The 27,880-nt window shown below is 45.6% G+C and overlaps 1 protein-coding gene across 1 annotated transcript in view; it reads right to left on the bottom strand.

Moving 5' to 3' along the window:
* The window catches only part of LOC139417520 (WD repeat domain 47b), a 47,428-nt gene extending 22,404 nt beyond the window's left edge, over positions 1-25,024 (bottom strand). Inside the window, 6 exon segments of the mRNA XM_071166797.1 lie at positions 12,156-12,601; positions 13,437-13,745; positions 14,131-14,215; positions 15,087-15,170; positions 18,866-19,057; positions 24,828-25,024. Of these exon segments, the coding sequence (XP_071022898.1) occupies positions 12,156-12,601; positions 13,437-13,745; positions 14,131-14,215; positions 15,087-15,170; positions 18,866-19,023 (1,082 nt within the window). The 5' untranslated portion in view covers positions 19,024-19,057; positions 24,828-25,024.
* Positions 25,025-27,880: the final 2,856 nt, after the last annotated feature.

Raw genomic sequence — 27,880 nt, 5'->3', positions numbered from 1 at the left:
GGTAGTGTAGGTTGGGTTAGGGTTAGTGTAGGTTGGGTTAGTAGGTTGGGTTAGGGTTAGTGTAGGTTGGGTTAGGGTTAGTGTAGGTTGGGTTAGGGTAGGTTGGGTTAGGGTTAGTGTAGGTTGGGTTAGGGTTAGTGTAGGTTGGGTTAGGTTGGGTTAGGGTTAGTGTAGGTTGGGTTAGGTGTAGGTTGGGTTAGGGTTAGTGTAGGTTGGGTTAGGGTTAGTGTAGGTTGGGTTAGGTTGTAGGTTGGGTTAGGGTTAGTGTAGGTTGGGTTAGGGTAGGTTGGGTTAGGGTTAGTGTAGGTTGGGTTAGGGTTAGTGTAGGTTGGGTTAGGGTTAGTGTAGGTTGGGTTAGGGTTAGGGTTAGTGTAGGTTGGGTTAGGGTAGGTTGGGTTTAGGTTGGGTTGTAGGTTGGGTTAGTGTAGGTTGGGTTAGGGTAGGTTGGGTTAGGGTTAGTGTAGGGTAGGTTGGGTTAGGGGGTTAGGTTGGGTTAGGGTTGGTGTAGGTTGGGTTAGGGTTAGTGTAGGTTGGGTTAGGGGTTAGGGGTTAGGTTGGGTTAGGGTAGGTTGGGTTAGGGTTAGTGTAGGTTGGGTTAGGGTAGGTTGGGTTAGGGTTAGTGTAGGTTGGGTTAGGGTAGGTTGGGTTAGGGTTAGTGTAGGTTGGGTTAGGGTTAGTGTAGGTTGGGTTAGGGTAGGTTGGGTTAGGGTTAGTGTAGGTTGGGTTTAGGTTGGGTTAGGGGGTTAGGGTAGGTTGGGTTAGGGTTAGTGTAGATTGGGTTAGGGTTAGTGTAGGTTGGGTTGGGTTAGGGTTAGTGTAGGTTGGGTTAGGGTAGGTTGGGTTAGGGTTAGTGTAGGTTGGGTTAGGGTTAGTGTAGGTTGGGTTAGGGTTAGTGTAGGTTGGGTTAGGGTAGGTTGGGTTAGGGTTAGTGTAGGTTGGGTTAGTGTAGGTTGGGTTAGGGTTAGTGTAGGTTGGGTTAGGGTAGGTTGGGTTAGGGTTAGTGTAGATTGGGTTAGGGTTAGTGTAGGTTGGGTTAGGGTAGGTTGGGTTAGGGTAGGTTGGGTTAGGGTTAGTGTAGGTTGGGTTAGGGTTAGTGTAGGTTGGGTTAGGTTGGGTTAGGGTTAGTGTTAGGTTGGGTTAGGGTTAGTGTAGGTTGGGTTAGGGTAGGTTGGGTTAGGGTTAGTGTAGGTTGGGTTAGTGTAGGTTGGGTTAGTTAGGGTAGGTTGGGTTAGGGTTAGTGTAGATTGGGTTAGGGTTAGTGTAGGTTGGGTTAGGGTAGGTTGGGTTAGGGTAGGTTGGGTTAGGGTTAGTGTAGGTTGGGTTAGGGGGTTAGTGTAGGTTGGGTTTAGGTTGGGTTAGGGTTAGTGTAGGTTGGGTTAGGGTTAGTGTAGGTTGGGTTAGGGTAGGTTGGGTTAGGGTAGGTTGGGTTAGGGTTAGTGTAGGTTGGGTTAGGGTTAGTGTAGGTTGGGTTAGGGTTAGTGTAGGTTGGGTTAGGGTAGGTTGGGGGTGTAGGTTGGGTTAGGTTAGGGTTAGTGTAGGTTGGGTTAGGGTAGGTTGGGTTAGGGTTAGTGTAGGTTGGGTTAGGGTAGGTTGGGTTAGGGTTAGTGTAGATTGGGTTAGGGTTAGTGTAGGTTGGGTTAGGGTAGGTTGGGTTAGGGGTTAGGTTGGGTTAGGGTAGGTTGGGTTAGGGTTAGTGTAGGTTGGGTTAGGGTAGGTTGGGTTAGGGTTAGTGTAGGTTGGGTTAGGGTTAGTGTAGGTTGGGTTAGGGTAGGTTGGGTTAGGTTAGTGTAGGTTGGGTTAGGGTAGGTTGGGTTAGGGTTAGTGTAGGTTGGGTTAGGGTTAGTGTAGGTTGGGTTAGGGTTAGTGTAGGTTGGGTTAGGGTAGGTTGGGTTAGGGTTAGTGTAGGTTGGGTTAGTGTAGGTTGGGTTAGGGTTAGTGTAGGTTGGGTTAGGGTTAGTGTAGATTGGGTTAGGGTTAGTGTAGGTTGGGTTAGGGTAGGTTGGGTTAGGGTTAGTGTAGGTTGGGTTAGGGTAGGTTGGGTTAGGGTTAGTGTAGGTTGGGTTAGGGTTAGGGTAGGTTGGGTTAGGTTGGGTTAGGGTTAGTGTAGGTTGGGTTGGGTTAGGGTTAGTGTAGGTTGGGTTAGGGTTAGTGTAGGTTGGGTTAGGGTTAGTGTAGGTTGGGTTAGGGTTAGTGTAGGTTGGGTTAGGGTTAGTGTAGGTTGGGTTAGGGTTAGTGTAGGTTGGGTTAGGGTTAGTGTAGGTTGGGTTAGTGTTAGTGTAGGTTGGGTTAGTGTTAGTGTAGGTTGGGTTAGTGTTAGTGTAGGTTGGGTTAGGGTTAGTGTAGGTTGGGTTAGGGTTAGTGTAGGTTGGGTTAGGGTTAGTGTAGGTTGGGTTAGGGTTAGTGTAGGTTGGGTTAGGGTTAGTGTAGGTTGGGTTAGGGTTAGTGTAGGTTGGGTTAGTGTAGGTTGGGTTAGGGTTAGTGTAGGTTGGGTTAGGGTTAGTGTAGGTTGGGTTAGGGTTAGTGTAGGTTGGGTTAGGGTAGGTTGGGTTAGGGTTAGTGTAGGTTGGGTTTAGGTTGGGTTAGGGTAGGTTGGGTTAGGGTTAGTGTAGGTTGGGTTAGGGTAGGTTGGGTTAGGGTTAGTGTAGGTTGGGTTAGGGTTAGGTTGGGTTAGGGTTAGTGTAGGTTGGGTTAGGGTAGGTTGGGTTAGGGTTAGTGTAGGTTGGGTTAGGGTAGGTTGGGTTAGGGTTAGTGTAGGTTGGGTTAGGGTTAGTGTAGGTTGGGTTAGGGTTAGTGTAGGTTGGGTTAGGGTAGGTTGGGTTAGGGTTAGTGTAGGTTGGGTTAGGGTAGGTTGGGTTAGGGTTAGTGTAGGTTGGGTTAGGGTAGGTTGGGTTAGGGTTAGTGTAGATTGGGTTAGGGTTAGTGTAGGTTGGGTTAGGGTAGGTTGGGTTAGGGTTAGTGTAGGTTGGGTTAGGGTAGGTTGGGTTAGGGTTAGTGTAGGTTGGGTTAGGGTTAGTGTAGGTTGGGTTAGGGTTAGTGTAGGTTGGGTTAGGGTTAGTGTAGGTTGGGTTAGTGTAGGTTGGGTTAGGGTTAGTGTAGGTTGGGTTAGGGTAGGTTGGGTTAGGGTTAGTGTAGATTGGGTTAGGGTTAGTGTAGGTTGGGTTAGGGTAGGTTGGGTTAGGGTTAGTGTAGGTTGGGTTAGGGTAGGTTGGGTTAGGGTTAGTGTAGGTTGGGTTAGGGTTAGTGTAGGTTGGGTTAGGGTTAGTGTAGGTTGGGTTAGGGTAGGTTGGGTTAGGGTTAGTGTAGGTTGGGTTAGGGTTAGTGTAGGTTGGGTTAGGGTTAGTGTAGGTTGGGTTAGGGTTAGTGTAGGTTGGGTTAGGGTTAGTGTAGGTTGGGTTAGGGTTAGTGTAGGTTGGGTTAGGGTTAGTGTAGGTTGGGTTAGGGTTAGTATAGGTTGGGTTAGGGTAGGTTGGGTTAGGGTTAGTGTAGGTTGGGTTAGGGTAGGTTGGGTTAGGGTTAGTGTAGGTTGGGTTAGGGTAGGTTGGGTTAGGGTTAGTGTAGGTTGGGTTAGGGTTAGTGTAGGTTGGGTTAGGGTAGGTTGGGTTAGGGTTAGTGTAGGTTGGGTTAGGGTAGGTTGGGTTAGGGTTAGTGTAGGTTGGGTTAGGGTAGGTTGGGTTAGGGTTAGTGTAGATTGGGTTAGGGTTAGTGTAGGTTGGGTTAGGGTAGGTTGGGTTAGGGTTAGTGTAGGTTGGGTTAGGGTAGGTTGGGTTAGGGTTAGTGTAGGTTGGGTTAGGGTTAGTGTAGGTTGGGTTAGGGTAGGTTGGGTTAGGGTTAGTGTAGGTTGGGTTAGTGTAGGTTGGGTTAGTGTAGGTTGGGTTAGGGTAGGTTGGGTTAGGGTTAGTGTAGATTGGGTTAGGGTTAGTGTAGGTTGGGTTAGGGTAGGTTGGGTTAGGGTTAGTGTAGGTTGGGTTAGGGTAGGTTGGGTTAGGGTTAGTGTAGGTTGGGTTAGGGTTAGTGTAGGTTGGGTTAGGGTTAGTGTAGGTTGGGTTAGGGTAGGTTGGGTTAGGGTTAGTGTAGGTTGGGTTAGGGTTAGTGTAGGTTGGGTTAGGGTTAGTGTAGGTTGGGTTAGGGTTAGTGTAGGTTGGGTTAGGGTTAGTGTAGGTTGGGTTAGGGTTAGTGTAGGTTGGGTTAGGGTTAGTGTAGGTTGGGTTAGTGTTAGTGTAGGTTGGGTTAGGGTTAGTGTAGGTTGGGTTAGGGTTAGTGTAGGTTGGGTTAGGGTTAGTGTAGGTTGGGTTAGTGTTAGTGTAGGTTGGGTTAGTGTTAGTGTAGGTTGGGTTAGGGTTAGTGTAGGTTGGGTTAGGGTTAGTGTAGGTTGGGTTAGGGTTAGTGTAGGTTGGGTTAGGGTTAGTGTAGGTTGGGTTAGGGTTAGTGTAGGTTGGGTTAGGGTTAGTGTAGGTTGGGTTAGGGTTAGTGTAGGTTGGGTTAGGGTTAGTGTAGGTTGTAGGTTGGGTTAGGGTTAGTGTAGGTTGGGTTAGGGTTAGTGTAGGTTGGGTTAGGGTTAGTGTAGGTTGGGTTAGGGTTAGTGTAGGTTGGGTTAGGGTTAGTGTAGGTTGGGTTAGGGTTAGTGTAGGTTGGGTTAGGGTTAGTGTAGGTTGGGTTAGGGTTAGTGTAGGTTGGGTTAGGGTTAGGGTAGGTTGGGTTAGGGTTAGTGTAGGTTGGGTTAGGGTTAGTGTAGGTTGGGTTAGGGTTAGTGTAGGTTGGGTTAGGGTTAGTGTAGGTTGGGTTAGGGTTAGTGTAGGTTGGGTTAGGGTTAGTGTAGGTTGGGTTAGGGTTATTGGGTTAGGGTTAGTGTAGGTTGGGTTAGGGTTAGTGTAGGTTGGGTTAGGGTTAGTGTAGGTTGGGTTAGGGTAGGTTGGGTTAGGGTTAGTGTAGGTTGGGTTAGGGTTAGTGTAGGTTGGGTTAGGGTTAGTGTAGGTTGGGTTAGGGTAGGTTGGGTTAGGGTTAGTGTAGGTTGGGTTAGGGTTAGTGTAGGTTGGGTTAGGGTTAGTGTAGGTTGGGTTAGGGTTAGTGTAGGTTGGGTTAGGGTTAGTGTAGGTTGGGTTAGGGTTAGTGTAGGTTGGGTTAGGGTTAGTGTAGGTTGGGTTAGGGTTAGTATAGGTTGGGTTAGGGTAGGTTGGGTTAGGGTTAGTGTAGGTTGGGTTAGGGTAGGTTGGGTTAGGGTTAGTGTAGGTTGGGTTAGGGTAGGTTGGGTTAGGGTTAGTGTAGGTTGGGTTAGGGTTAGTGTAGGTTGGGTTAGGGTAGGTTGGGTTAGGGTTAGTGTAGGTTGGGTTAGGGTAGGTTGGGTTAGGGTTAGTGTAGGTTGGGTTAGGGTAGGTTGGGTTAGGGTTAGTGTAGATTGGGTTAGGGTTAGTGTAGGTTGGGTTAGGGTAGGTTGGGTTAGGGTTAGTGTAGGTTGGGTTAGGGTAGGTTGGGTTAGGGTTAGTGTAGGTTGGGTTAGGGTTAGTGTAGGTTGGGTTAGGGTAGGTTGGGTTAGGGTTAGTGTAGGTTGGGTTAGTGTAGGTTGGGTTAGTGTAGGTTGGGTTAGGGTAGGTTGGGTTAGGGTTAGTGTAGATTGGGTTAGGGTTAGTGTAGGTTGGGTTAGGGTAGGTTGGGTTAGGGTTAGTGTAGGTTGGGTTAGGGTAGGTTGGGTTAGGGTTAGTGTAGGTTGGGTTAGGGTTAGTGTAGGTTGGGTTAGGGTTAGTGTAGGTTGGGTTAGGGTAGGTTGGGTTAGGGTTAGTGTAGGTTGGGTTAGGGTTAGTGTAGGTTGGGTTAGGGTTAGTGTAGGTTGGGTTAGGGTTAGTGTAGGTTGGGTTAGGGTTAGTGTAGGTTGGGTTAGGGTTAGTGTAGGTTGGGTTAGGGTTAGTGTAGGTTGGGTTAGTGTTAGTGTAGGTTGGGTTAGGGTTAGTGTAGGTTGGGTTAGGGTTAGTGTAGGTTGGGTTAGGGTTAGTGTAGGTTGGGTTAGTGTTAGTGTAGGTTGGGTTAGTGTTAGTGTAGGTTGGGTTAGGGTTAGTGTAGGTTGGGTTAGGGTTAGTGTAGGTTGGGTTAGGGTTAGTGTAGGTTGGGTTAGGGTTAGTGTAGGTTGGGTTAGGGTTAGTGTAGGTTGGGTTAGGGTTAGTGTAGGTTGGGTTAGGGTTAGTGTAGGTTGGGTTAGGGTTAGTGTAGGTTGGGTTAGGGTTAGTGTAGGTTGGGTTAGGGTTAGTGTAGGTTGGGTTAGGGTTAGTGTAGGTTGGGTTAGGGTTAGTGTAGGTTGGGTTAGGGTTAGTGTAGGTTGGGTTAGGGTTAGTGTAGGTTGGGTTAGGGTTAGTGTAGGTTGGGTTAGGGTTAGTGTAGGTTGGGTTAGGGTTAGTGTAGGTTGGGTTAGGGTTAGGGTAGGTTGGGTTAGGGTTAGTGTAGGTTGGGTTAGGGTTAGTGTAGGTTGGGTTAGGGTTAGTGTAGGTTGGGTTAGGGTTAGTGTAGGTTGGGTTAGGGTTAGTGTAGGTTGGGTTAGGGTTAGTGTAGGTTGGGTTAGGGTTAGTGTAGGTTGGGTTAGGGTTAGTGTAGGTTGGGTTAGGGTTAGTGTAGGTTGGGTTAGGGTTAGTGTAGGTTGGGTTAGGGTTAGTGTAGGTTGGGTTAGGGTTAGTGTAGGTTGGGTTAGGGTTAGTGTAGGTTGGGTTAGGGTTAGTGTAGGTTGGGTTAGGGTTAGTGTAGGTTGGGTTAGGGTTAGTGTAGGTTGGGTTAGGGTTAGTGTAGGTTGGGTTAGGGTTAGGGTAGGTTGGGTTAGGGTTAGGGTAGGTTGGGTTAGGGTTAGTGTAGGTTGGGTTAGTGTTAGTGTAGGTTGGGTTAGGGTTAGTGTAGGTTGGGTTAGGGTTAGTGTAGGTTGGGTTAGGGTTAGTGTAGGTTGGGTTAGGGTTAGTGTAGGTTGGGTTAGGGTTAGTGTAGGTTGGGTTAGGGTTAGTGTAGGTTGGGTTAGGGTTAGTGTAGGTTGGGTTAGGGTTAGTGTAGGTTGGGTTAGGGTTAGTGTAGGTTGGGTTAGGGTTAGTGTAGGTTGGGTTAGGGTTAGTGTAGGTTGGGTTAGGGTTAGTGTAGGTTGGGTTAGGGTTAGGGTAGGTTGGGTTAGGGTTAGTGTAGGTTGGGTTAGGGTTAGTGTAGGTTGGGTTAGGGTTAGTGTAGGTTGGGTTAGGGTTAGTGTAGGTTGGGTTAGGGTTAGTGTAGGTTGGGTTAGGGTTAGTGTAGGTTGGGTTAGGGTTAGTGTAGGTTGGGTTAGGGTTAGTGTAGGTTGGGTTAGGTTGGGTTAGGGGTTGTAGGTTGGGTAGGTTGGGTTAGTGTAGGTTGGGTTAGGGTTAGTGTAGGTTGGGTTAGGGTTAGTGTAGGTTGGGTTAGGGTTAGTGTAGGTTGGGTTAGGGTTAGTGTAGGTTGGGTTAGGGTTAGTGTAGGTTGGGTTAGGGTTAGTGTAGGTTGGGTTAGGGTTAGTGTAGGTTGGGTTAGGGTTAGTGTAGGTTGGGTTAGGGTTAGTGTAGGTTGGGTTAGGGTAGGTTGGGTTAGGGGGTTAGGGTTGTAGGTTGGGTTAGGGTTAGTGTAGGTTGGGTTAGGGTTAGTGTAGGTTGGGTTAGGGTAGGTTGGGTTAGGGTTAGTGTAGGTTGGGTTAGGGTAGGTTGGGTTAGGGTTAGTGTAGGTTGGGTTAGGGTTAGTGTAGGTTGGGTTAGGGTAGGTTGGGTTAGGGTTAGTGTAGGTTGGGTTAGGGTTAGGGTAGGTTGGGTTAGGGTTAGTGTAGGTTGGGTTAGGGTTAGTGTAGGTTGGGTTAGGGTTAGTGTAGGGTGGGTTAGGGTAGGTTGGGTTAGGGTTAGTGTAGGTTGGGTTAGGGTTAGTGTAGGTTGGGTTAGGGTTAGTGTAGGTTGGGTTAGGGTAGGTTGGGTTAGGGTTAGTGTAGGTTGGGTTAGGGTTAGTGTAGGTTGGGTTAGGGTTAGTGTAGGTTGGGTTAGTGTTAGTGTAGGTTGGGTTAGGGTTAGTGTAGGTTGGGTTAGGGTTAGTGTAGGTTGGGTTAGGGTTAGTGTAGGTTGGGTTAGGGTTAGTGTAGGTTGGGTTAGGGTTAGTGTAGGTTGGGTTAGGGTTAGTGTAGGTTGGGTTAGGGTTAGTGTAGGTTGGGTTAGGGTTAGTGTAGGTTGGGTTAGGGTTAGTGTAGGTTGGGTTAGGGTTAGTGTAGGTTGGGTTAGGGTTAGTGTAGGTTGGGTTAGGGTTAGTGTAGGTTGGGTTAGGGTTAGTGTAGGTTGGGTTAGGGTTAGTGTAGGTTGGGTTAGTGTAGGTTAGGGGTTGGGTTAGTGTAGGTTGGGTTAGGGTTAGTGTAGGTTGGGTTAGGGTTAGTGTAGGTTGGGTTAGGGTTAGTGTAGGTTGGGTTAGGGTAGGTTGGGTTAGGGTTAGTGTAGGTTGGGTTAGGGTTAGTGTAGGTTGGGTTAGGGTAGGTTGGGTTAGGGTTAGTGTAGGTTGGGTTAGGGTAGGTTGGGTTAGGGTTAGTGTAGGTTGGGTTAGGGTTAGTGTAGGTTGGGTTAGGGTTAGTGTAGGTTGGGTTAGGGTAGGTTGGGTTAGGGTTAGTGTAGGTTGGGTTAGGGTAGGTTGGGTTAGGGTTAGTGTAGGTTGGGTTAGGGTAGGTTGGGTTAGGGTTAGTGTAGGTTGGGTTAGGGTTAGTGTAGGTTGGGTTAGGGTAGGTTGGGTTAGGGTTAGTGTAGGTTGGGTTAGGGTAGGTTGGGTTAGGGTTAGTGTAGGTTGGGTTAGGGTAGGTTGGGTTAGGGTTAGTGTAGATTGGGTTAGGGTTAGTGTAGGTTGGGTTAGGGTAGGTTGGGTTAGGGTTAGTGTAGGTTGGGTTAGGGTAGTTTGGGTTAGGGTTAGTGTAGGTTGGGTTAGGGTTAGTGTAGGTTGGGTTAGGGTTAGTGTAGGTTGGGTTAGGGTAGGTTGGGTTAGGGTTAGTGTAGGTTGGGTTAGTGTAGGTTGGGTTAGGGTTAGTGTAGGTTGGGTTAGGGTAGGTTGGGTTAGGGTTAGTGTAGATTGGGTTAGGGTTAGTGTAGGTTGGGTTAGGGTAGGTTGGGTTAGGGTTAGTGTAGGTTGGGTTAGGGTAGGTTGGGTTAGGGTTAGTGTAGGTTGGGTTAGGGTTAGTGTAGGTTGGGTTAGGGTTAGTGTAGGTTGGGTTAGGGTAGGTTGGGTTAGGGTTAGTGTAGGTTGGGTTAGGGTTAGTGTAGGTTGGGTTAGGGTTAGTGTAGGTTGGGTTAGGGTTAGTGTAGGTTGGGTTAGGGTTAGTGTAGGTTGGGTTAGGGTAGGTTGGGTTAGGGTTAGTGTAGGTTGGGTTAGGGTTAGTGTAGGTTGGGTTAGGGTTAGTGTAGGTTGGGTTAGGGTAGGTTGGGTTAGGGTTAGTGTAGGTTGGGTTAGGGTTGTCGTGCCACGATGCCAGACGTACGTGCCACGATGCCAGACGTACGTGCCACGATGCCAGACGTACGTGCCACGATGCCAGACGTACGTGCCACGATGCCAGACGTACGTGCCACGATGCCAGACGTACGTGCCACGATGCCAGACGTACGTGACACGATGCCAGGCGCACGTGACACGATGCCAGACGCACGTGACACGATGCCAGACGTACGTGCCACGATGCCAGACGTACGTGCCACGATGCCAGACGTACGTGACACGATGCCAAACGCACGTGACACGATGCCAAACGTACGTGATACGATGCCAAACGGACTCCCTAGAGGACTGATCAAGCTTGTAAACTCATGGCTCAGCTTACATCACAACAATATAGAAAGACCTTAATGCTGATACAGCCTCTATTAATACCTACAACTGCAAAAACAACATTCACTACTATGTGGTCAGTCTTTAATCAAATGGAATCATCATGGAATCGATATTTAAAAACTAGCTATCTTACCAGATATAAATGACAAACATAAATAGTCACATTTTCCAATAGGTGTCAGGATACTGATTGTGGCCACTAGTATGTTTCCATCTCTATACCCAGCAGCCCCGACGGGCTCTTTGTAAGAGCAGAGTGGTGGACCTCTCAGGACAGTGCAGCAAAGCTATAATGTATGATAAAGCATTGTCAACAGTATTATTAGTAATCGTGTTAAGGCTAAATATAATACAGTGCCATATGCAGAGATCCACTATTTGGTTCAATGGCCAAGGGTAAAGGTCTGTAGTCCCTTTTGGGCGGTTAATCACCACCTGCTCCCGAACAGCACTAAATAGAAAGCACTGCATCGCAGTGATAGAAGCGTCACTCCAGACCCTGGTTCGATCCAGGGCTGTATCACTATCGGGCCGTGATCGGGAGTCCCATAGGGCGGCGCACAATTGGCCCAGCGTCGTCCGGGTTAGGGGAGGGTTTGGCTGTCACTGTATATAAGAATTTTGTTCTTAACTCTCTTGCCTAGTTAAATAAAATGTAACAAATATATATACTTTAAAAAAAATTTAACAGCGCACACACAGCGATGCTTAATGTCTCCACGTGGATCTAGAACGGAATAAACATGTGTTCCACGTGGATCTAGAACGGAATAAACATGTGTTCCACGTGGATCTAGAACGGAATAAACATGTGTTCCACGTGGATCTAGAACGGAATAAACATGTGTTCCACGTGGATCTAGAACGGAATAAACATGTGTTCCACGTGGATCTAGAACGGAATAAACATGTGTTCCACGTGGATCTAGAACGGAATAAACATGTGTTCCACGTGGATCTAGAACAGAATAAACATGTGTTCCACGTGGATCTAGAACGGAATAAACATGTGTTCCACGTGGATCTAGAACGGAATAAACGTGTTCCACATGGATCTAGAACGGAATAAACATGTGTTCCACGTGGATCTAGAACGGAATAAACATGTGTTCCACGTGGATCTAGAACAGAATAAACATGTGTTCCACGTGGCTCTAGAACAGAATAAACATGTGTTCCACGTGGCTCTAGAACGGAATAAACATGTGTTCCACGTGGATCTAGAACGGAATAAACATGTGTTCCACGTGGATCTAGAACGGAATAAACATGTGTTCCACGTGGATCTAGAACGGAATAAACATGTGTTCCACGTGGATCTAGAACGGAATAAACATGTGTTCCACGTGGATCTAGAACGGAATAAACATGTGTTCCACGTGGCTCTAGAACAGAATAAACATGTGTTCCACGTGGATCTAGAACGGAATAAACATGTGTTCCACGTGGATCTAGAACGGAATAAACATGTGTTCCACGTGGATCTAGAACGGAATAAACATGTGTTCCACGTGGCTCTAGAACGGAATAAACATGTGTTCCACGTGGATCTAGAACGGAATAAACATGTGTTCCACGTGTTCAGGGGTGAGGACAGGTTCAGGGCTGAGGAAAGGTGTTTGGGCCTGAATGGAATTGGGGTTCATCGTGAATCCTGGTAAGGAGTGTATCTGTTGATGGAATTTATATGAATGACTAGAATATTCCACCCTGAAGCCGTATAATCGTATGAAATTGATTAGAATTATGTATAACCATAGTCTGTACAATATGTCTATAACAGCATCTTAAAAACAGACTGTCTGAGCAAGATTCGGTGCCGACCTTGGCTGGGGCCACTGAGAGTACTTCCCAGGGTCTCCGTCTCCCTACTTTGAGGGAGGATGGGGAGGATGTCTCACGGATTCCCCCAATCTCTGTCAGCTGGGTAGCAGGACATTGTGTGCTAATGTTAGTGTGAATGTGTGTGCGTATGTTAGTGTGAATGTGCGTGCGTATGTTAGTGTGAATGCGTATGTTAGTGTGAATGCGTATGTTAGTGTGAATGTGCGTGCGTATGTTAGTGTGACTGTGCGTGAGAAGCCAGTATAAAATGAATGGTTGTGTTCAACAGACCAGCGCTCTTGTGAATAAACCTTTTTGACTATGTTAGCTGGGCCTCGTCTGTTTCATTCAACCAGTATCTTACACATTCTAGGTCGCAGACTGAGTAGTATAATTGAATTGGGTTATGAACCTTGAGAACATAATTCTCCTAACAGTATCTTGTTTACAGTAAGCCTATTGTCATGCCGTACCTACCCATTTCAATAAACCTTAAATTAACCCTGAAGGGCCTAGTGCTGTACCTTTCTGGCGAGTCGTCGTCCAGCTGGTGCACGTTATTCTCCACCATGCTTTGGCTGAGCGCCGGTCTCACGCTGCCCTCCGTGCCCCTCTTGTTCTGGGCCTGGGCCGCCAGGCCATGGGACAGCCCGTCCAGCACCGGGTTCAGGGACCGAGACATGTAGGTGTCTGCCGACTGGGGCCTCTGCAGGGGCGAGGAGGGACAGGGGGAAAGCCGGCTGATGAGGGGGGTGAGCAGGTCGGGGTGGCCGGCCTTGGTGGGCTTGACCAGGCGATCCACGTGGATGGCCAGGGTCTTCTGCTGAAAGGCGCAGGAGAAGGCGCCTGGCGAGAGGTTCTGGAGCCACGAAAGCAGGGAGAGGTCGAGTTCGTCGCAGCCATTGCCACACAGCATGTCCACGCCCAAGAGCACCTCGTCCTCCGTGATCTCCTCCCCCGTGGCTTTGCTCTGGAAGAGAACATGTTTAATGTGTTTAATAATGGCTCTCTTTTTGTCTCCTTTCCCTCCCTCTGAACTGGTCTAGACTAAAACTGTTCCAGAGCTGCTGGTCTGGTATCAAAGCCACTAACGATAGCTCCCTTGGCGGCTCCCTTGGCGGCTCCAGCTGCAGCCAAGGCAAGAGACAACTCCTGCTAGTCATATTTCTATATTAACTTCACCTATCCTGTGTTTTCAGATCAGCATAATACTTTTTTATTTATTTTACCTTTATTTAACTAGGTAAGTCGGTTAAGAACAAATTCTTATTTTCAATGACAGTTAACAGTGGGTTAACTGCCTGTTCAAGGGCAGAGCAGAGGGCAGAGATTTGTACCTTGTCAGCTCGGGGATTTGAACTTGCAACCTTCCGGTTACTAGTCCAACGCTCTAACCACTAGGCTATGCTGCCGCCCATAATAATGTAGACTGATCTACAGTGAAGCTTCCCTACCATTGTGTACGTGGTGGAGTGCCTCATCCTTGGGACCTCTGTAGAGTTTCAGAAATGGAGAACAATGTTGTGTTTCAAAAGGGACATTTTCAACCCTTTTCTCAAAAGCACTTGACATTCTGAAACAAGGTTAGAAAACTGGCCTCATTTACCTCCAGCCAACACATTGGCCATATTTACTGAGCCTGGATTCCTCTCTAGGTGACTACCTTCTAGGGAGTTTTGACTGGCCACTGTGCTCCTGCTTCTCTTTAGGTCGTTGGGGTCCTGGTTAACGTAAAGCACTTTGTGACAACTGCTGATGTAAAAAACAAAGGGCTTTATAAATACATTTGATTGGCCAACACTGACCTGACAGAACTCCACACAGCACTCGTACAAAACTCCTTTGATGAGCAGCTGGAAGAGGCGGTTGCCGCTGGCCCTGAACCCAGCCTCGCTCAGCTTCCTGTCGGCAGGGATGAACTCGGCCACCATGGCGCAGGCCTCCTCGAAGCAGTGCACCCGGGCCGTGCTGGGGTTCCAGTCCTTGAACTCAGCATGTTGGGTGAGGCAGGGAAGCGTGAGGAGCAGGCAGAGTTTACTGTAGTCCTCTTTAGAGGGACAGAACCCCTCCAGGCTGTGGAGACATCTGACCGCCTCTTGCATGGACAGCTCCAGCTGTCGGCAGCATAAGGAAAGGGGGTGGAGATTAATTAAATGGCGTTCACTGAGTAAAGTCGTACTAAATAGATATAGTATAACCCACTAATTCTAAGACAATTTAAGATCACTGAAATGTAATTCATCAATTAGGAAGTGCTTATTATTTTATTTTTTCATTGAACATGAAATTTACTTCCAAATTCCACTGGAAAAGTCACGTTTTCCTTCCTTGGTGATGTTTTTAGCTTGCTACACCCGAAGCATAAAAACAGAGACCCAAATCATAAGCCATCTTATCAGTTGATCACTGCTCAACTGACGGTTGGCTTTTGCTGCCAGTATCTCAGCACGTCTATTTGAATACAGTCGTACACTGTATAGACTGGCTTGTCCCACTCACGTTCTGAGGGTCGTCAGCAGCTGACATGGCGTTATTTACACACAGGGCCTCCAGAAATGTCTGTTTCAGGACGATGTAGCGGAACCTAGACAAGCCAGGCAAGATCACAAGACACATTTAGAACATTCAGTAAAAAAAAATGTTTTTTAAAGAAGTGCCAAAATTGAAAATTTGTATTTCTTCATATGTAATTAAACAAAATGGGTTGACTGTACAAAGATAACATCTAATTTCACCTCTCGGTCTCGACACCTCACTCTTGACTGGCTAATCAAATCTCTGAAGAGTTAACCTGTGACCTGTGTGTCTGACAAAGCTGAACGATAAATTATGCCTATGCTGTCTCACTATGTGTCTTTGCTATAAAGGATCTCAGTTGAAATGTGTGAGGGACACTGAATTGATCTGAGAGTCACAGGGTTGTGATAGAGCTGATATAATTAAAGATGGACTTTGTGATAACTAATTCTGACTTGTGTGTGGTTTGCTCTCATGATTTGGTAAGAAGAGGAAATTTCCACGACAAGAGTTGACCTGTGACCTGTGTGTCTGGCAAGAGTTGACCTGTGACCTGTGTGTCTGGCAAGAGTTGACCTGTGACCTGTGTGTCTGGCAAGAGTTGACCTGTGACCTGTGTGTCTGGCAAGAATTGACCTGTGACCTGTGTGTCTGGCAAGAGTTGACCTGTGACCTGTGTGTCTGGCAAGAGTTGACCTGTGACCTGTGTGTCTGGCAAGAGTTGACCTGTGACCTGTGTGTCTGGCAAGAATTGACCTGTGACCTGTGTGTCTGGCAAGAGTTGACCTGTGACCTGTGTGTCTGGCAAGAGTTGACCTGTGACCTGTGTGTCTGGCAAGAGTTAACCTGTGACCTGTGTGTCTGGCAAGAGTTAAGATTCACATTTGGGTGGAAGACATTGGGTCAAATAAGCATTAAAAAAAAAAAGGTTCTCTCACCTCTTTTTGTCAAACTTTTCCATGCCTTCTAAAGGCTGAATGAATTGTAGGACCTCTTCCCATTGGCCATCTAGAATCAGCTGCCTGTGGCACAACATGGGAATAGCTATCAGGGCACAGAGTTAACCTTGTCCATTAAACAAAAACAAGATTTAAAAAATGTTTTTTTAGTTCAGATCATTTCACTCTGTTTTGGGTTGTTTTCTTCCGTGTAGTGAACAAGACCCTGTTTGACCTTCATCCATTCACCTTGTACCTTCTGGTAGCAGAGTGGTGGCTAGTAACATGATCTGAGTTGTTAGTTACAGCGGTTTTATGAAAAACTGTACAGTTCCCCTTGAATGCTGTTAGTATTTTTGTGTAGTATTGCAACAGAGCATCCTAATTTGTTAGTATTTGTGTGTAGTACTGCAACAGAGCATCCTAATTTGTTAGTACTTGTGTGTACTACTACAACAGAGCATCCTAATGTGTTAGTATTTGTGTGTACTACTGCAACAGAGCATCCTAATTTGTTAGTATTTGTGTGTACTACTGCAACAGAGCATCCTAATTTGTTAGTATTTGTGTGTACTACTGCAACAGAGCATCCTAATTTGTTAGTATTTGTGTGTAGTACTGCAACAGAGCATCCTAATTTGTTAGTATTTGTGTGTACTACTGCAACAGAGCATCCTAATTTGTTAGTATTTGTGTGTACTACTGCAATAGAGCATCCTAATGTGTTAGTATTTGTGTGTACTACTGCAACAGAGCATCCTAATTTGTTAGTATTTGTGTGTACTACTGCAACAGAGCATCCTAATTTGTTAGTATTTGTGTGTACTACTGCAACAGAGCATCCTAATTTGTTAGTATTTGTGTGTACTACTGCAACAGAGCATCCTAATTTGTTAGTAGTTGTGTGTACTACTGCAACAGAGCATCCTAATTTGTTAGTAGTTGTGTGTACTACTGCAACAGAGCATCCTAATTGGTTAGTATTTGTGTGTACTACTGCAACAGAGCATCCTAATTTGTTAGTATTTGTGTGTAGTACTGCAACAGAGCATCCTAATTGGTTAGTATTTGTGTGTAGTACTGCAACAGAGCATCCTAATTGGTTAGTATTTGTGTGTAGTACTGCAACAGAGCATCCTAATTGGATAGTATTTGTGTATACTACTGCAACAGAGCATCCTAATTTGTTAGTAGTTGTGTGTACTACTGCAACAGAGCATCCTAATTGGTTAGTATTTGTGTGTACTACTGCAACAGAGCATCCTAATTTGTTAGTATTTGTGTGTAGTACTGCAACAGAGCATCCTAATTGGTTAGTATTTGTGTGTAGTACTGCAACAGAGCATCCTAATTGGTTAGTATTTGTGTGTAGTACTGCAACAGAGCATCCTAATTGGATAGTATTTGTGTATACTACTGCAACAGAGCATCCTAATTGGTTAGTATTTGTGTGTAGTACTGCAACAGAGCATCCTGATTGGTTAGTATTTGTGTGTAGTACTGCAACAGAGCATCCTGATTGGATAGTATTTGTGTGTACTACTGCAACAGAGCATCCTGATTGGATAAGCGTGATGGAAAACAAAGAGGGGTAAACAACGACTTTGAAAATCGTATTATAGTGAAACGTTTATGTAATCAGCCACTTACTGACGCTAAATTAAATAATGTCCCGAGGGGGATCTTTAGATTGAGTCTCTCTGGTGAAGGTCACGGAGTACTGGACAAGGTGCAGTGCAGCATGAAATAAGATTTGTGTAAAAAAAACGGGAATGAATCGCAGGACTTCACATACGCCAACATTATCGGTGTACTTAAAAAGGGACATTTCATTCCAAAAATGCTGTTTTCCCTATTTAAAATGTTGTCTCATATCAAGATGAGTCCACATCCCATGCCATCAGGTCGCGTAGATCCAGCTCTATGCCTCAGCCTCAAATTTATAGAAAAGATAAGCACTGCAAATCTGGAGATAATATGGTGCTTAACTTTTCCATTCATTTTTGGATAGCTGAATCTACAAAACAGATTGTCTGGGACATGGACTTGTTTACAGAGTCGTGGAGCGTGATTAATATTATTATTATTTTATTTAACTAGGCAGTTTTAGTTAAGAACAAATTCTTATTTACAATGATGGCCTACCACCGGCCAGACCCTCCCCTAACCCGGATGGCACTGGGCCAATTGTGATACAGCCCCGGATCGAACCAGGGTCTGTAGTGACGCCTCTAGCACTAAGATGCAGTGCCTTAGACCGCTGTGTATCAGAACTGGGCTGGAGGAAAAACCTGCACACAGGGATTGAAGAGCGCTGCTTTAAAAAGAGTCCTAACGGGGTGGTCTTTCTGAAGAGTCTTCTTCCTGATGGAGGCATGCCTAGCTGGGTGTTATTCCCATACAGACTGACGCCGTGTTTGTAGCAGACAAAAAAATAGAGCCGCACACTCTAGGAGCAGATGCAAAAATGTAATGCTGTTCTTTGCTCCCTTCGGTCTCAACGTAGACTTTGACCTGAAGCCATTCTTGTGATTATTGTGACTTTGCCATTGTAATTGTTTGTAAACTTGTGTAGTTAAATGAATTTATGATCGTATGCTATCCATTTGTTGTTTGTATGCTGTTCTTTGTATGACATTTTAATATTTGATAATTAACCAATGATATTAGGCCACTCTTGGCCATGATTACAGACACCTGTGTCTTTTGACACTATATAAATGATTCATCCCGCAGTGTTTGTGATTATACCCTGATGAAGACAGCTTGGCTGTCGAAACGTTGGTATTACATTTTTGCATCTGAGCCCCTAGAGTGTGCGGCTCTCTTTTATTTTCAAGTTTCTACTCCGCTAGCCAGCACCTCGTCTTAATAGGTGTTCTACTCCGCTAGCCAGCACCTCGTCTTAACAGGTGTTCTACTCCGCTAGCCAGCACCTCGTCTTAATAGGTGTTCTACTCCGCTAGCCAGCACCTCGTCTTAATAGGTGTTCTACTCCGCTAGCCAGCACCTCGTCTTAATAGGTGTTCTACTCCGCTAGCCAGCACCTCGTCTTAATAGGTGTTCTACTCCGCTAGCCAGCACCTCGTCTTAATAGGTGTTCTACTCCGCTAGCCAGCACCTCGTCTTAATAGGTGTTCTACTCCGCTAGCCAGCACCTCGTCTTAACAGGTGTTCTACTCCGCTAGCCAGCACCTCGTCTTAATAGGTGTTCTACTCCGCTAGCCAGCACCTCGTCTAAATAGGTGTTCTACTCCGCTAGCCAGCACCTCGTCTTAATAGGTGTTCTACTCCGCTAGCCAGCACCTCGTCTTAATAGGTGTTCTACTCCGCTAGCCAGCACCTCGTCTTAATAGGTGTTCTACTCCGCTAGCCAGCACCTCGTCTTAATAGGTGTTCTACTCCGCTAGCCAGCACCTCGTCTTAACAGGTGTTCTACTCCGCTAGCCAGCACCTCGTCTTAATAGGTGTTCTACTCCGCTAGCCAGCACCTCGTCTTAATAGGTGTTCTACTCCGCTAGCCAGCACCTCGTCTTAACAGGTGTTCTACTCCGCTAGCCAGCACCTCGTCTTAATAGGTGTTCTACTCCGCTAACCAGCACCTTGTCTTAATAGGTGTTCTACTCCGCTAGCCAGCACCTCGTCTTAATAGGTGTTCTACTCCGCTAGCCAGCACCTCGTCTTAATAGGTGTTCTACTCCGCTAGCCAGCACCTCGTCTTAATAGGTGTGCGTTTCTTTTTCTTCTAGATCGTAGCAGACTAAAAGCCATGCTAGTACCTGAGGAAGAGCATGTCGTCAGAGTAAAGGCCATTAATGACGCCGCTCTCCTTCTCCAGAGACAGCATGCTGATGTGAAGCTTCCTGGAGTTGAGGAAGTCCAGCATCAGCTTGATCACCTCCACCTCTTTGATGTTAATGGTCTCCTCCGCTGTCATGGCGACAGTCTGTCAGGACCGGTAGAGAGACAATCTGTCAGGACAGGTAATGAGAGAGACAATCTGTCAGGACAGGTAATGAGAGACTCAATCTGTCAGGACAGGTAATGAGAGACTCAATCTGTCAGGACAGGTAATGAGAGACTCAATCTGTCAGGACAGGTAATGAGAGACTATCTACCTGTCAGGAAAAACATTTTAAATTTAGGGCAGCTGTTCCAATGTATTCCCACGAAAAAATACACGTGATCGTGTCTCAATGTATTAAATATTTTTTTAATTTAAATACAATTTATATTTCAGGCTTAGTTAGTTAAGGTCAATTTACAGTTCATCAAATCAAATCAAATCAAATTTTATTTGTCACATACACATGGTTAGCAGATGTTAATGCGAGTGTAGCGAAATGCTTGTGCTTCTAGTTCCGACAATGCAGTAATAACCAACAAGTAATCTAACTAACAATTCCAAAACTACTGTCTTGTACACAGTGTGAGGGGATAAAGAATATGTACATAAGGATATATGAATGAGTGATGGTACAGAGCAGCATAGGCAGATACAGTAGATTGTATCGAGTACAGTATATACATATGAGATGAGTATGTAAACAAAGTGGCATAGTTAAAGTGGCTAGTGATACATGTATTACATAAGGATACAGTCGATGATATAGAGTACAGTATATACGTATGCCTATGAGATGAATAATGTAGGGTAAGTAACATTATATAAGGTAGCATTGTTTAAAGTGGCTAGTGATATATTTACATCATTTCCCATCAATTCCCATTATTAAAGTGGCTGGAGTTGAGTCAGTGTCAGTGTGTTGGCAGCAGCCACTCAATGTTAGTGGTGGCTGTTTAACAGTCTGATAGCCTTGAGATAGAAGCTGTTTTTCAGTCTCTCGGTCCCAGCTTTGATGCACCTGTACTGACCTCGCCTTCTGGATGATAGCGGGGTGAACAGGCAGTGGCTTGGGTGGTTGATGTCCTTGATGATCTTGTGACATCGGGTGGTGTAGGTGTCCTGGAGGGCAGGTAGTTTGCCCCCGGTGATGCGTTGTGCAGACCTCACTACCCTCTGGAGGGCCTTACGGTTGAGGGCGGAGCAGTTGCCGTACCAGGCGGTGATACAGCCCGCCAGGATGCTCTCGATTGTGCATCTGTAGAAGTTTGTGAGTGCTTTTGGTGACAAGCCGAATTTCTTCAGCCTCCTGAGGTTGAAGAGGCGCTGCTGCGCCTTCTTCACAATGCTGTCTGTGTGAGTGGACCAATTCAGTTTGTCTGTGATGTGTATGCCGAGGAACTTAAAACTTGCTACCCTCTCCACTACTGTTCCATCGATGTGGATAGGGGGGTGTTCCCTCTGCTGTTTCCTGAAGTCCACAATCATCTCCTTAGTTTTGTTGACGTTGAGTGTGAGGTTATTTTCCTGACACCACACTCCGAGGGCCCTCACCTCCTCCCTGTAGGCCGTCTCGTCGTTGTTGGTAATCAAGCCTACCACTGTTGTGTCGTCCGCAAACTTGATGATTGAGTTGGAGGCGTGCGTGGCCACGCAGTCGTGGGTGAACAGGGAGTACAGGAGAGGGCTCAGAACGCACCCTTGTGGGGCCCCAGTGTTGAGGATCAGCGGGGAGGAGATGTTGTTGCCTACCCTCACCACCTGGGGGCGGCCCGTCAGGAAGTCCAGTACCCAGTTGCACAGGGCGGGGTCGAGACCCAGGGTCTCGAGCTTGATGACGAGCTTGGAGGGTACTATGGTGTTGAATGCCGAGCTGTAGTCAATGAACAGCATTCTCACATATGTATTCCTCTTGTCCAGATGGGTTAGGGCAGTGTGCAGTGTGGTTGAGATTGCATCGTCTGTGGACCTATTTGGGCGGTAAGCAAATTGGAGTGGGTCTAGGGTGTCAGGTAGGGTGGAGGTGATATGGTCCTTGACTAGTCTCTCAAAGCACTTCATGATGACGGAAGTGAGTGCTACGGGGCGGTAGTCGTTTAGCTCAGTTACCTTAGCTTTCTTGGGAACAGGAACAATGGTGGCCCTCTTGAAGCATGTGGGAACAGCAGACTGGTATAGGGATTGATTGAATATGTCCGTAAACACACCGGCCAGCTGGTCTGCGCATGCTCTGAGGGCGCGGCTGGGGATGCCGTCTGGGCCTGCAGCCTTGCGAGGGTTAACACGTTTAAATGTCTTACTCACCTCGGCTGCAGTGAAGGAGAGACCGCAAGTTTTCGTTGCAGGCCGTGTCAGTGGCACTGTATTGTCCTCAAAGCGGGCAAAAAAGTTATTTAGTCTGCCTGGGAGCAGGACATCCTGGTCCGTGACTGGGCTGGATTTCTTCCTGTAGTCCGTGATTGACTGTAGACCCTGCCACATGCCTCTTGTGTCTGAGCCGTTGAATTGAGATTCTACTTTGTCTCTGTACTGACGCTTAGCTTGTTAACAGTGTACAAATGATTATAGTGCTGTACCTGCCCCCTCCCTCACACCATCTGCTCCGACATAAATCATTATGCCAGCCAGTGTTGCCAAGGGCTACCTTGAAAACAATGTCGCAAGTGAAAATGTATTGTCGCGGGTGTTGTGTTTTTGGGCCAATTCTAAACTGCACTGCGGCCACTGTGGCATTTCTTATAGAAATGTATATATTTAACTGTGACCTGCTGCTGCTGACTATCAGGCAGTGAGCAGGCTGTTACGGAGTGAGTGAATGGTGGCGAAGAGGAGGGCTGGAGGGGTGTGTGTGTGTGTGTGTGTGAGTTGAGAGCACTGGTTGAGAGAGCGCTGCAGCAAGAGGCCGCTGAGTCAGGGAGACCGAGCAGGACAAATATGTGACACATTTTTATCAGTTGAAGGTACACTGAACAAAAATATAAAAACGCAGCATGTAAAGGTGTTGGGTCCCATGTTTCTAGAGGTGAAATAAAAGTTCCCAGAAATGTTCCATATGCACAAAAAGCTTATTTCTCTCAAATGTTAGCCACAAATTTGTTTACATCACGGTTAGTGAGCATTTCTCCTTTGTATTGCCAAGATAATCCATCCACCTGACAGGTGTGGCATATCAAGAACCTGATTAAACAGCATGATCATTACACAGGTGCACCTTGCGCTGGGGACAATAAAAGGACACTCTAAAATGTGCAGTTTTTTGTCACACACACAATGTCACAGATGTCTCAAGTTTTGAAGGAACGTGAAATTGGCATGCTCGACCAGAGCTGTTACCAGAGAATTGAATGTTAATTTCTCTACCCTAAGCCGCCTCCAACGTAGTTTTAAAGAATTTGGCAGTACAGCCAACCTGCCTCACAACCGCAGACCACGTGTATGGCATCGTGCGGGGCTACTGGTTTGCTTTGCCCCATTGCTGTGGTGGGGTTATAATGGGGCAGGCATAAGCCACAGACACAATTGCATTTTATTGATAGCAATTTGAATGCACAGAGATACCATGACGAGATCCTGAGGCCCATTGTGAGGCCCATTTTTTTGTTAAAGGTATCTGTAATCAACAGATGCATATCTGTAATCCCAGTCATATGAAATCCATAGATTAGGGCCTAATTAATTCATTTCAATTGACTGATTTCCTTATATGAACTGTAACTCAGTAAAATCTTTTGAAATTGTTGCACTTATATTTTTGTTCAGTATGGATTGGTCATTATGGAGACACCATTTTTCTATAAAACATAGTAACGCAATAGAGCTGATAAAAACGTCGACAAAGCATTGGAAAACGACTTTAGGCGCACTAGAGCTCTTTAGATAAATTAGCTCAAAAAGGTGGTTTAAAGTAAACTGCATTCTAATGTCGACTTCTCTAACGGATAACAGTATCAAGCGAAGGGTTTTACTCTTGCTCAGTTCTAGGGTCTGGAGCGCTGCACCAGTGGAATTAAAAAAATGGAAGTTATGGAACTCCCTCGCGGTCTTGTATTATGGGGGGAATGTCCACAATGAAAATGACATTAAAATGTGCCGAAAGACAAGCTACATTTGCATCTGTTGGCCATCAAGTAGGCTATTCATTTATATGCCGTTGTAAACTACAATTTCCTACAATAAATACATATTGAAAATATGATATTACTGGAGTCGTTGCAAATCAATTTGTGCCACATGTGTATCCTACCTGGAGCTGGCAAACGGATTGAATAAATAGCCTGTAACTCCGTTTGACTTTGTTGTAGCCTTGCGTTATTATGCAATTATTCATGGCCATGTTAAATTAATTAAATTGGAAGTTATGAATTATGATCATAGATCTATCGCAAATGTATCATTGTCCATATTTTAATGTCAGTTTTATTGTGGACTTTTCCCTGAAATTAGATGTCCTATCAGGGACTATAGGCTTCCTGCATCTAGCTCAGCAAACCATGGCAAAGTTGAATTGCAATTATAAACCCAGATTTTAGTCCGTAATCTATCCGTATTGAAATAACAAGTCAATCTCGCAAATAATCCATTTATAACTGTTTTGTAGTCTTAACATCTGGCCCATAATAATGGCACAATTACCCGAAAATCACCAAACATTAATTTATTGAAGTTCGTCCAAGTGTTTCTTGCACAGAGATTTCAAGATCCTCTGTCCAACTTTTATTACTCAAACTCTGCTGTCGGATTGACCTATAGTTATGCACATGCGCAAACTGGATTTATTTCACGCAATAAGGCACAAGGGGGGTGTGGTATATGGCCAATATACCACGGCTAAGGGCTGTTCTTAGGCACAACGCAACGCTGAGTATATTGGTCATATACCGCACACTCCGAGGTACCTTATTGCTTTTAAAAACGGATTACCAACGTAATTAAAGCAGTAAAAATAAACGTCATACCTGTAGTATACGGTCTGATATACCACAGCTGTCAGCCAATCAGCATTCAGGGCTCGAACCACCCAGTTTCAAAATAATTTTTTGGGGGCAAGTTTTAAGGCCTTGTGGGCGGGTTTTCAGAGGTTATTGGGCAAAACTTTTTGCTAGACCTAGTAACCATGCACAATAGTTTCCTACCTCTTAGAAGGTTTCTTCCTAATAGACCTACAGACATCTTGGGGGAGCTTCTTACCACCGTTCGTTAGTAAGCCTTGACTTGTACTTTCCTTTGTGATGTGTTTTAAATTGCACTTTGGGAAACGTGGTACCAGTATTACCAATAGAATGTGATTGATGAAAAACAAGCATAGGTGTGTGTGTGAATAAACTCAAGAGGATTGTCAGGGGGAAAGATGAAGATGTCAAGGGCAAGCAAAATTATGAACCAAAAACTATAAAAGATATGCCCTAGTACCAGGTCTACATTCAATGCTGTGGTAAGGAGAACTACATTCTGCAACACCTAGTTATAAAGGCCTGCCATCGGAGTACACGTTGTAAACACGGGTACATCATCCTCTCTCTACCTCCCATGTTTACACCATACTATCTGAAATCAGTGTCACCGGCCAAAAGCGGTCTGTTGATTCATTTGCATTGCAAACATATACTGTGGGCTACACATGACGGCTGGTTGAGTAGCTAAACAACTTACCTTATGTGTGCTACCTGACTTGTCGCTGGCATAGACATTAGCACTGCGCACGTACAATGATTATTATAGCCGAGTAGGCTAGCACCAGGAACAAGTGACAGATAGCCTACTAAATAACCTTGCTAGATAATAGAATGCATCACGTTTATAGAGCCGGTTAGCAAAGCATGTATTGATTGAGCTGCAGGAATAAAACACACTATTAACCACCAACAGCCGCCACCCAAAAACAAATGCAACCTTCTCACCTGTTTATCCCTACAAATAACGTCACATAAATTGCGAATGTAATCCGCAGGTTCGCCAGCAGATGAGCACGTTTACAATGTATTTTAGCAAGGATATTTTATACAAATCTGTTTGTTTTTTCTCTCGCTTTCCCACCGTATTTCTAGTAGCCTATACACAACCTCCGGTTGCCAAGTGCACAGCAGCAAGCCACCAATCAACCGGAAGATATGCTGCGGTTTCACACCTACGACGGCGCATCCCGCGGTCCGCTCAACAACTTTCAGCTCGAACACAGTCAGCTCACGCAATTCATATATATTGTCACTTAGTCCCTTAATAACGGCATTGCAACTGTTTACATCCCTGGCAATTGCTTTCCCAGACATTATCTAGCATGTTCCAGCCGTTAGATGCAGTGGAATAGAGGAAGACAATGGCAAGGAAGGGCATAACATCCCTTGGCAATTGGAAGGTGTGCCGTTTGTGGAACGAATATTTCTTAAGATTGACAAAATGCACAATTGCATAAGAAAGTACGTATAGACGTAATCATAAAGCCTCAATTTTATCAGATTTTCTGATCGTACATTTATAACCTAAAGACATTGTGTATATATATATAAATATATATATAAATATACACACACACACACACAAGTCCCATTGGGTAAAATAAGGGTTGATTTTGGAGTTATATAGTACATTTTTAACCTAAAGCCATTGTATATATATATTTAAGTCCCATTGGGTAAAATAAGGGTTGATTTTGGAGTTATTGCAGTATGCGTTGGGGGATATCACCTAGCAATATATCACCTATTTCCACTGCACAAAGCATTATAATTAAAGCAATCCTCAAGAGAATTGCCTTGAACAATACTGAGGGAGCAAGGCAGGAGACAATCAGTGACCTTAGTTTCTTATGACTGGTTATTACGGTTGCAAAATCGTGGTAACTTTCCCCAAATTCCTGGTAACTTTCCCCAAATTCCTAGGTTTTCCAGAAACCCAGGTTGGAGGATACTGGATTTCCTACATATTCCATTTTAAACTTTGGAATTTTCCAAAAGGGATTTCCAGAAAACCTGGGAAATTTTCAACCCTGATTATCCAGGCAGACTATTTACATGACAATTGAGGAACGAACACTTTGAGGCCACGCTTCATTTTATTCAATGCAAAAGAGAAACAAACCCCCACCTACAAAGTTCAGCAGTAGGTTGAATGACAGCACAGCGTCTGATAAACAACATGGAAGCAGTTCTTTGTCAGGCGGGATGGACAGATTAATTTACGGCAGCCCTGCACAATGTCCACTTATACCCATTTAAACAATTAAATAGCCATTAATCTTGACCTTAAACAATCAAATACCACAACAGTGGTCCCACTGTAACATCCTTTTCTACAAAATTCCTGGAACTTCATAAAAACGTGATAATAAATAAATAAATAAGTTCCTGGAACGTCAGAAAAACGTGGTAATAATCGTTACATTTCCAGAGACATATGCAACTCGTCTTTTGGTAATTCCTTAAATATATCCCTGTGAAAACCAAAACACCAATGTGTGTGTGTATAGTATTTGTCGTCAGATATTTTCATCCCCAACCTTCCTTTGTTGAAGTTGTTGCTCGAGGAGGCTCCTTTCGAGTAGTTTTAAAGACGAAAAGGAAAGTGTTGAAGACTCTACCCGTATGTACTAACAAAGTCTGTCACATTCTGCCTTCACGGGTCTCTAAAAAAGTACTTTATCAAAAGTACTTTATCTTACCAGAGTATGTTTATCGAAGAGAAGAAGTGTGGCATCTACCACACATTTTAATTGACTTAAAATGAAAAGGACATATTTGGATTTTTCTATTCATGATGAATGTGCAAAATAATAAATAAGCCGTATCCTAATGTCACCGTAGCCTGGTGTCAAGCAGTATCCTAATGTCACCGTAGCCTGGTGTCAAGCAGTATCCTAATGTCACCGTAGCCTGGTGTCAAGCAGTATCCCAATGTCACTGTAGCCTGGTGTCAAGCAGTATCCTAATGTCACCGTAGCCTGGTGTCAAGCAGTATACTAATGTCACCGTAGCCTGGTGTCAAGCAGTATCCTAATGTCACCGTAGCCTGGTGTCAAGCAGTATACTAATGTCACCGTAGCCTGGTGTCAATCAGTATCCTAATGTCACCGTAGCCTGGTGTCAAGCAGTATCCTAATGTCACCGTAGCCTGGTGTCAAGCAGTATCCTAATGTCACCGTAGCCTGGTGTCAAGCAGTATCCTAATGTCACCGTAGCCTGGTGTCAAGCAGTATCCTAATGTCATCGAAGCCTGGTGTCAAGCAGTATCATAATGTCCCCGTAGCCTGGTGTCAAGCAGTATCCGAAGGTTACCGTAGCCTGGTGTCAAGCAGTATCCTAATGTCATCGAAGCCTGGTGTCAAGCAGTATCCTAATGTCCCCGTAGCCTGGTGTCAAGCAGTATCCTAATGTCATCGAAGCCTGGTGTCAAGCAGTATCCTAATGTCCCCGTAGCCTGGTGTCAAGCAGTATCCGAAGGTTACCGTAGCCTGGTGTCAAGCAGTATCCGAAGGTTACCGTAGCCTGGTGTCAAGCAGTATCCGAAGGTTACCGTAGCCTGGTGTCAAGCAGTATCCGAAGGTTACCGTAGCCTGGTGTCAAGCAGTATCCGAAGGTTACCGTAGCCTGGTGTCAAGCAGTATCCTAATGTCATCGAAGCCTGGTGTCAAGCAGTATCCTAATGTCCCCGTAGCCTGGTGTCAAGCAGTATCCTAATGTCATCGAAGCCTGGTGTCAAGCAGTATCCGAAGGTTACCGTAGCCTGGTGTCAAGCAGTATCCGAAGGTTACCGTAGCCTGGTGTTAAGCAGTATCCGAAGGTTACCGTAGCCTGGTGTCAAGCAGTATCCGAAGGTTACCGTAGCCTGGTGTCAAGCAGTATCCTCATGTCACCGTAGCCTGGTGTCAAGCAGTATCCTAATGTCATCGAAGCCTGGTGTGATCGAAGCCCGGTGTGATCGAAGCCCGGTGTGATCGAAGCCTGGTGTGGTAAGTCAT

Source organism: Oncorhynchus clarkii, chromosome 1 (assembly GCF_045791955.1).
Source record: "Oncorhynchus clarkii lewisi isolate Uvic-CL-2024 chromosome 1, UVic_Ocla_1.0, whole genome shotgun sequence".
Lineage (NCBI taxonomy): Eukaryota > Metazoa > Chordata > Actinopteri > Salmoniformes > Salmonidae > Oncorhynchus > Oncorhynchus clarkii.
The sequence above is the reverse complement of the archived record's forward strand: the minus strand, read 5'-3'. Positions and strand labels throughout refer to the sequence as shown.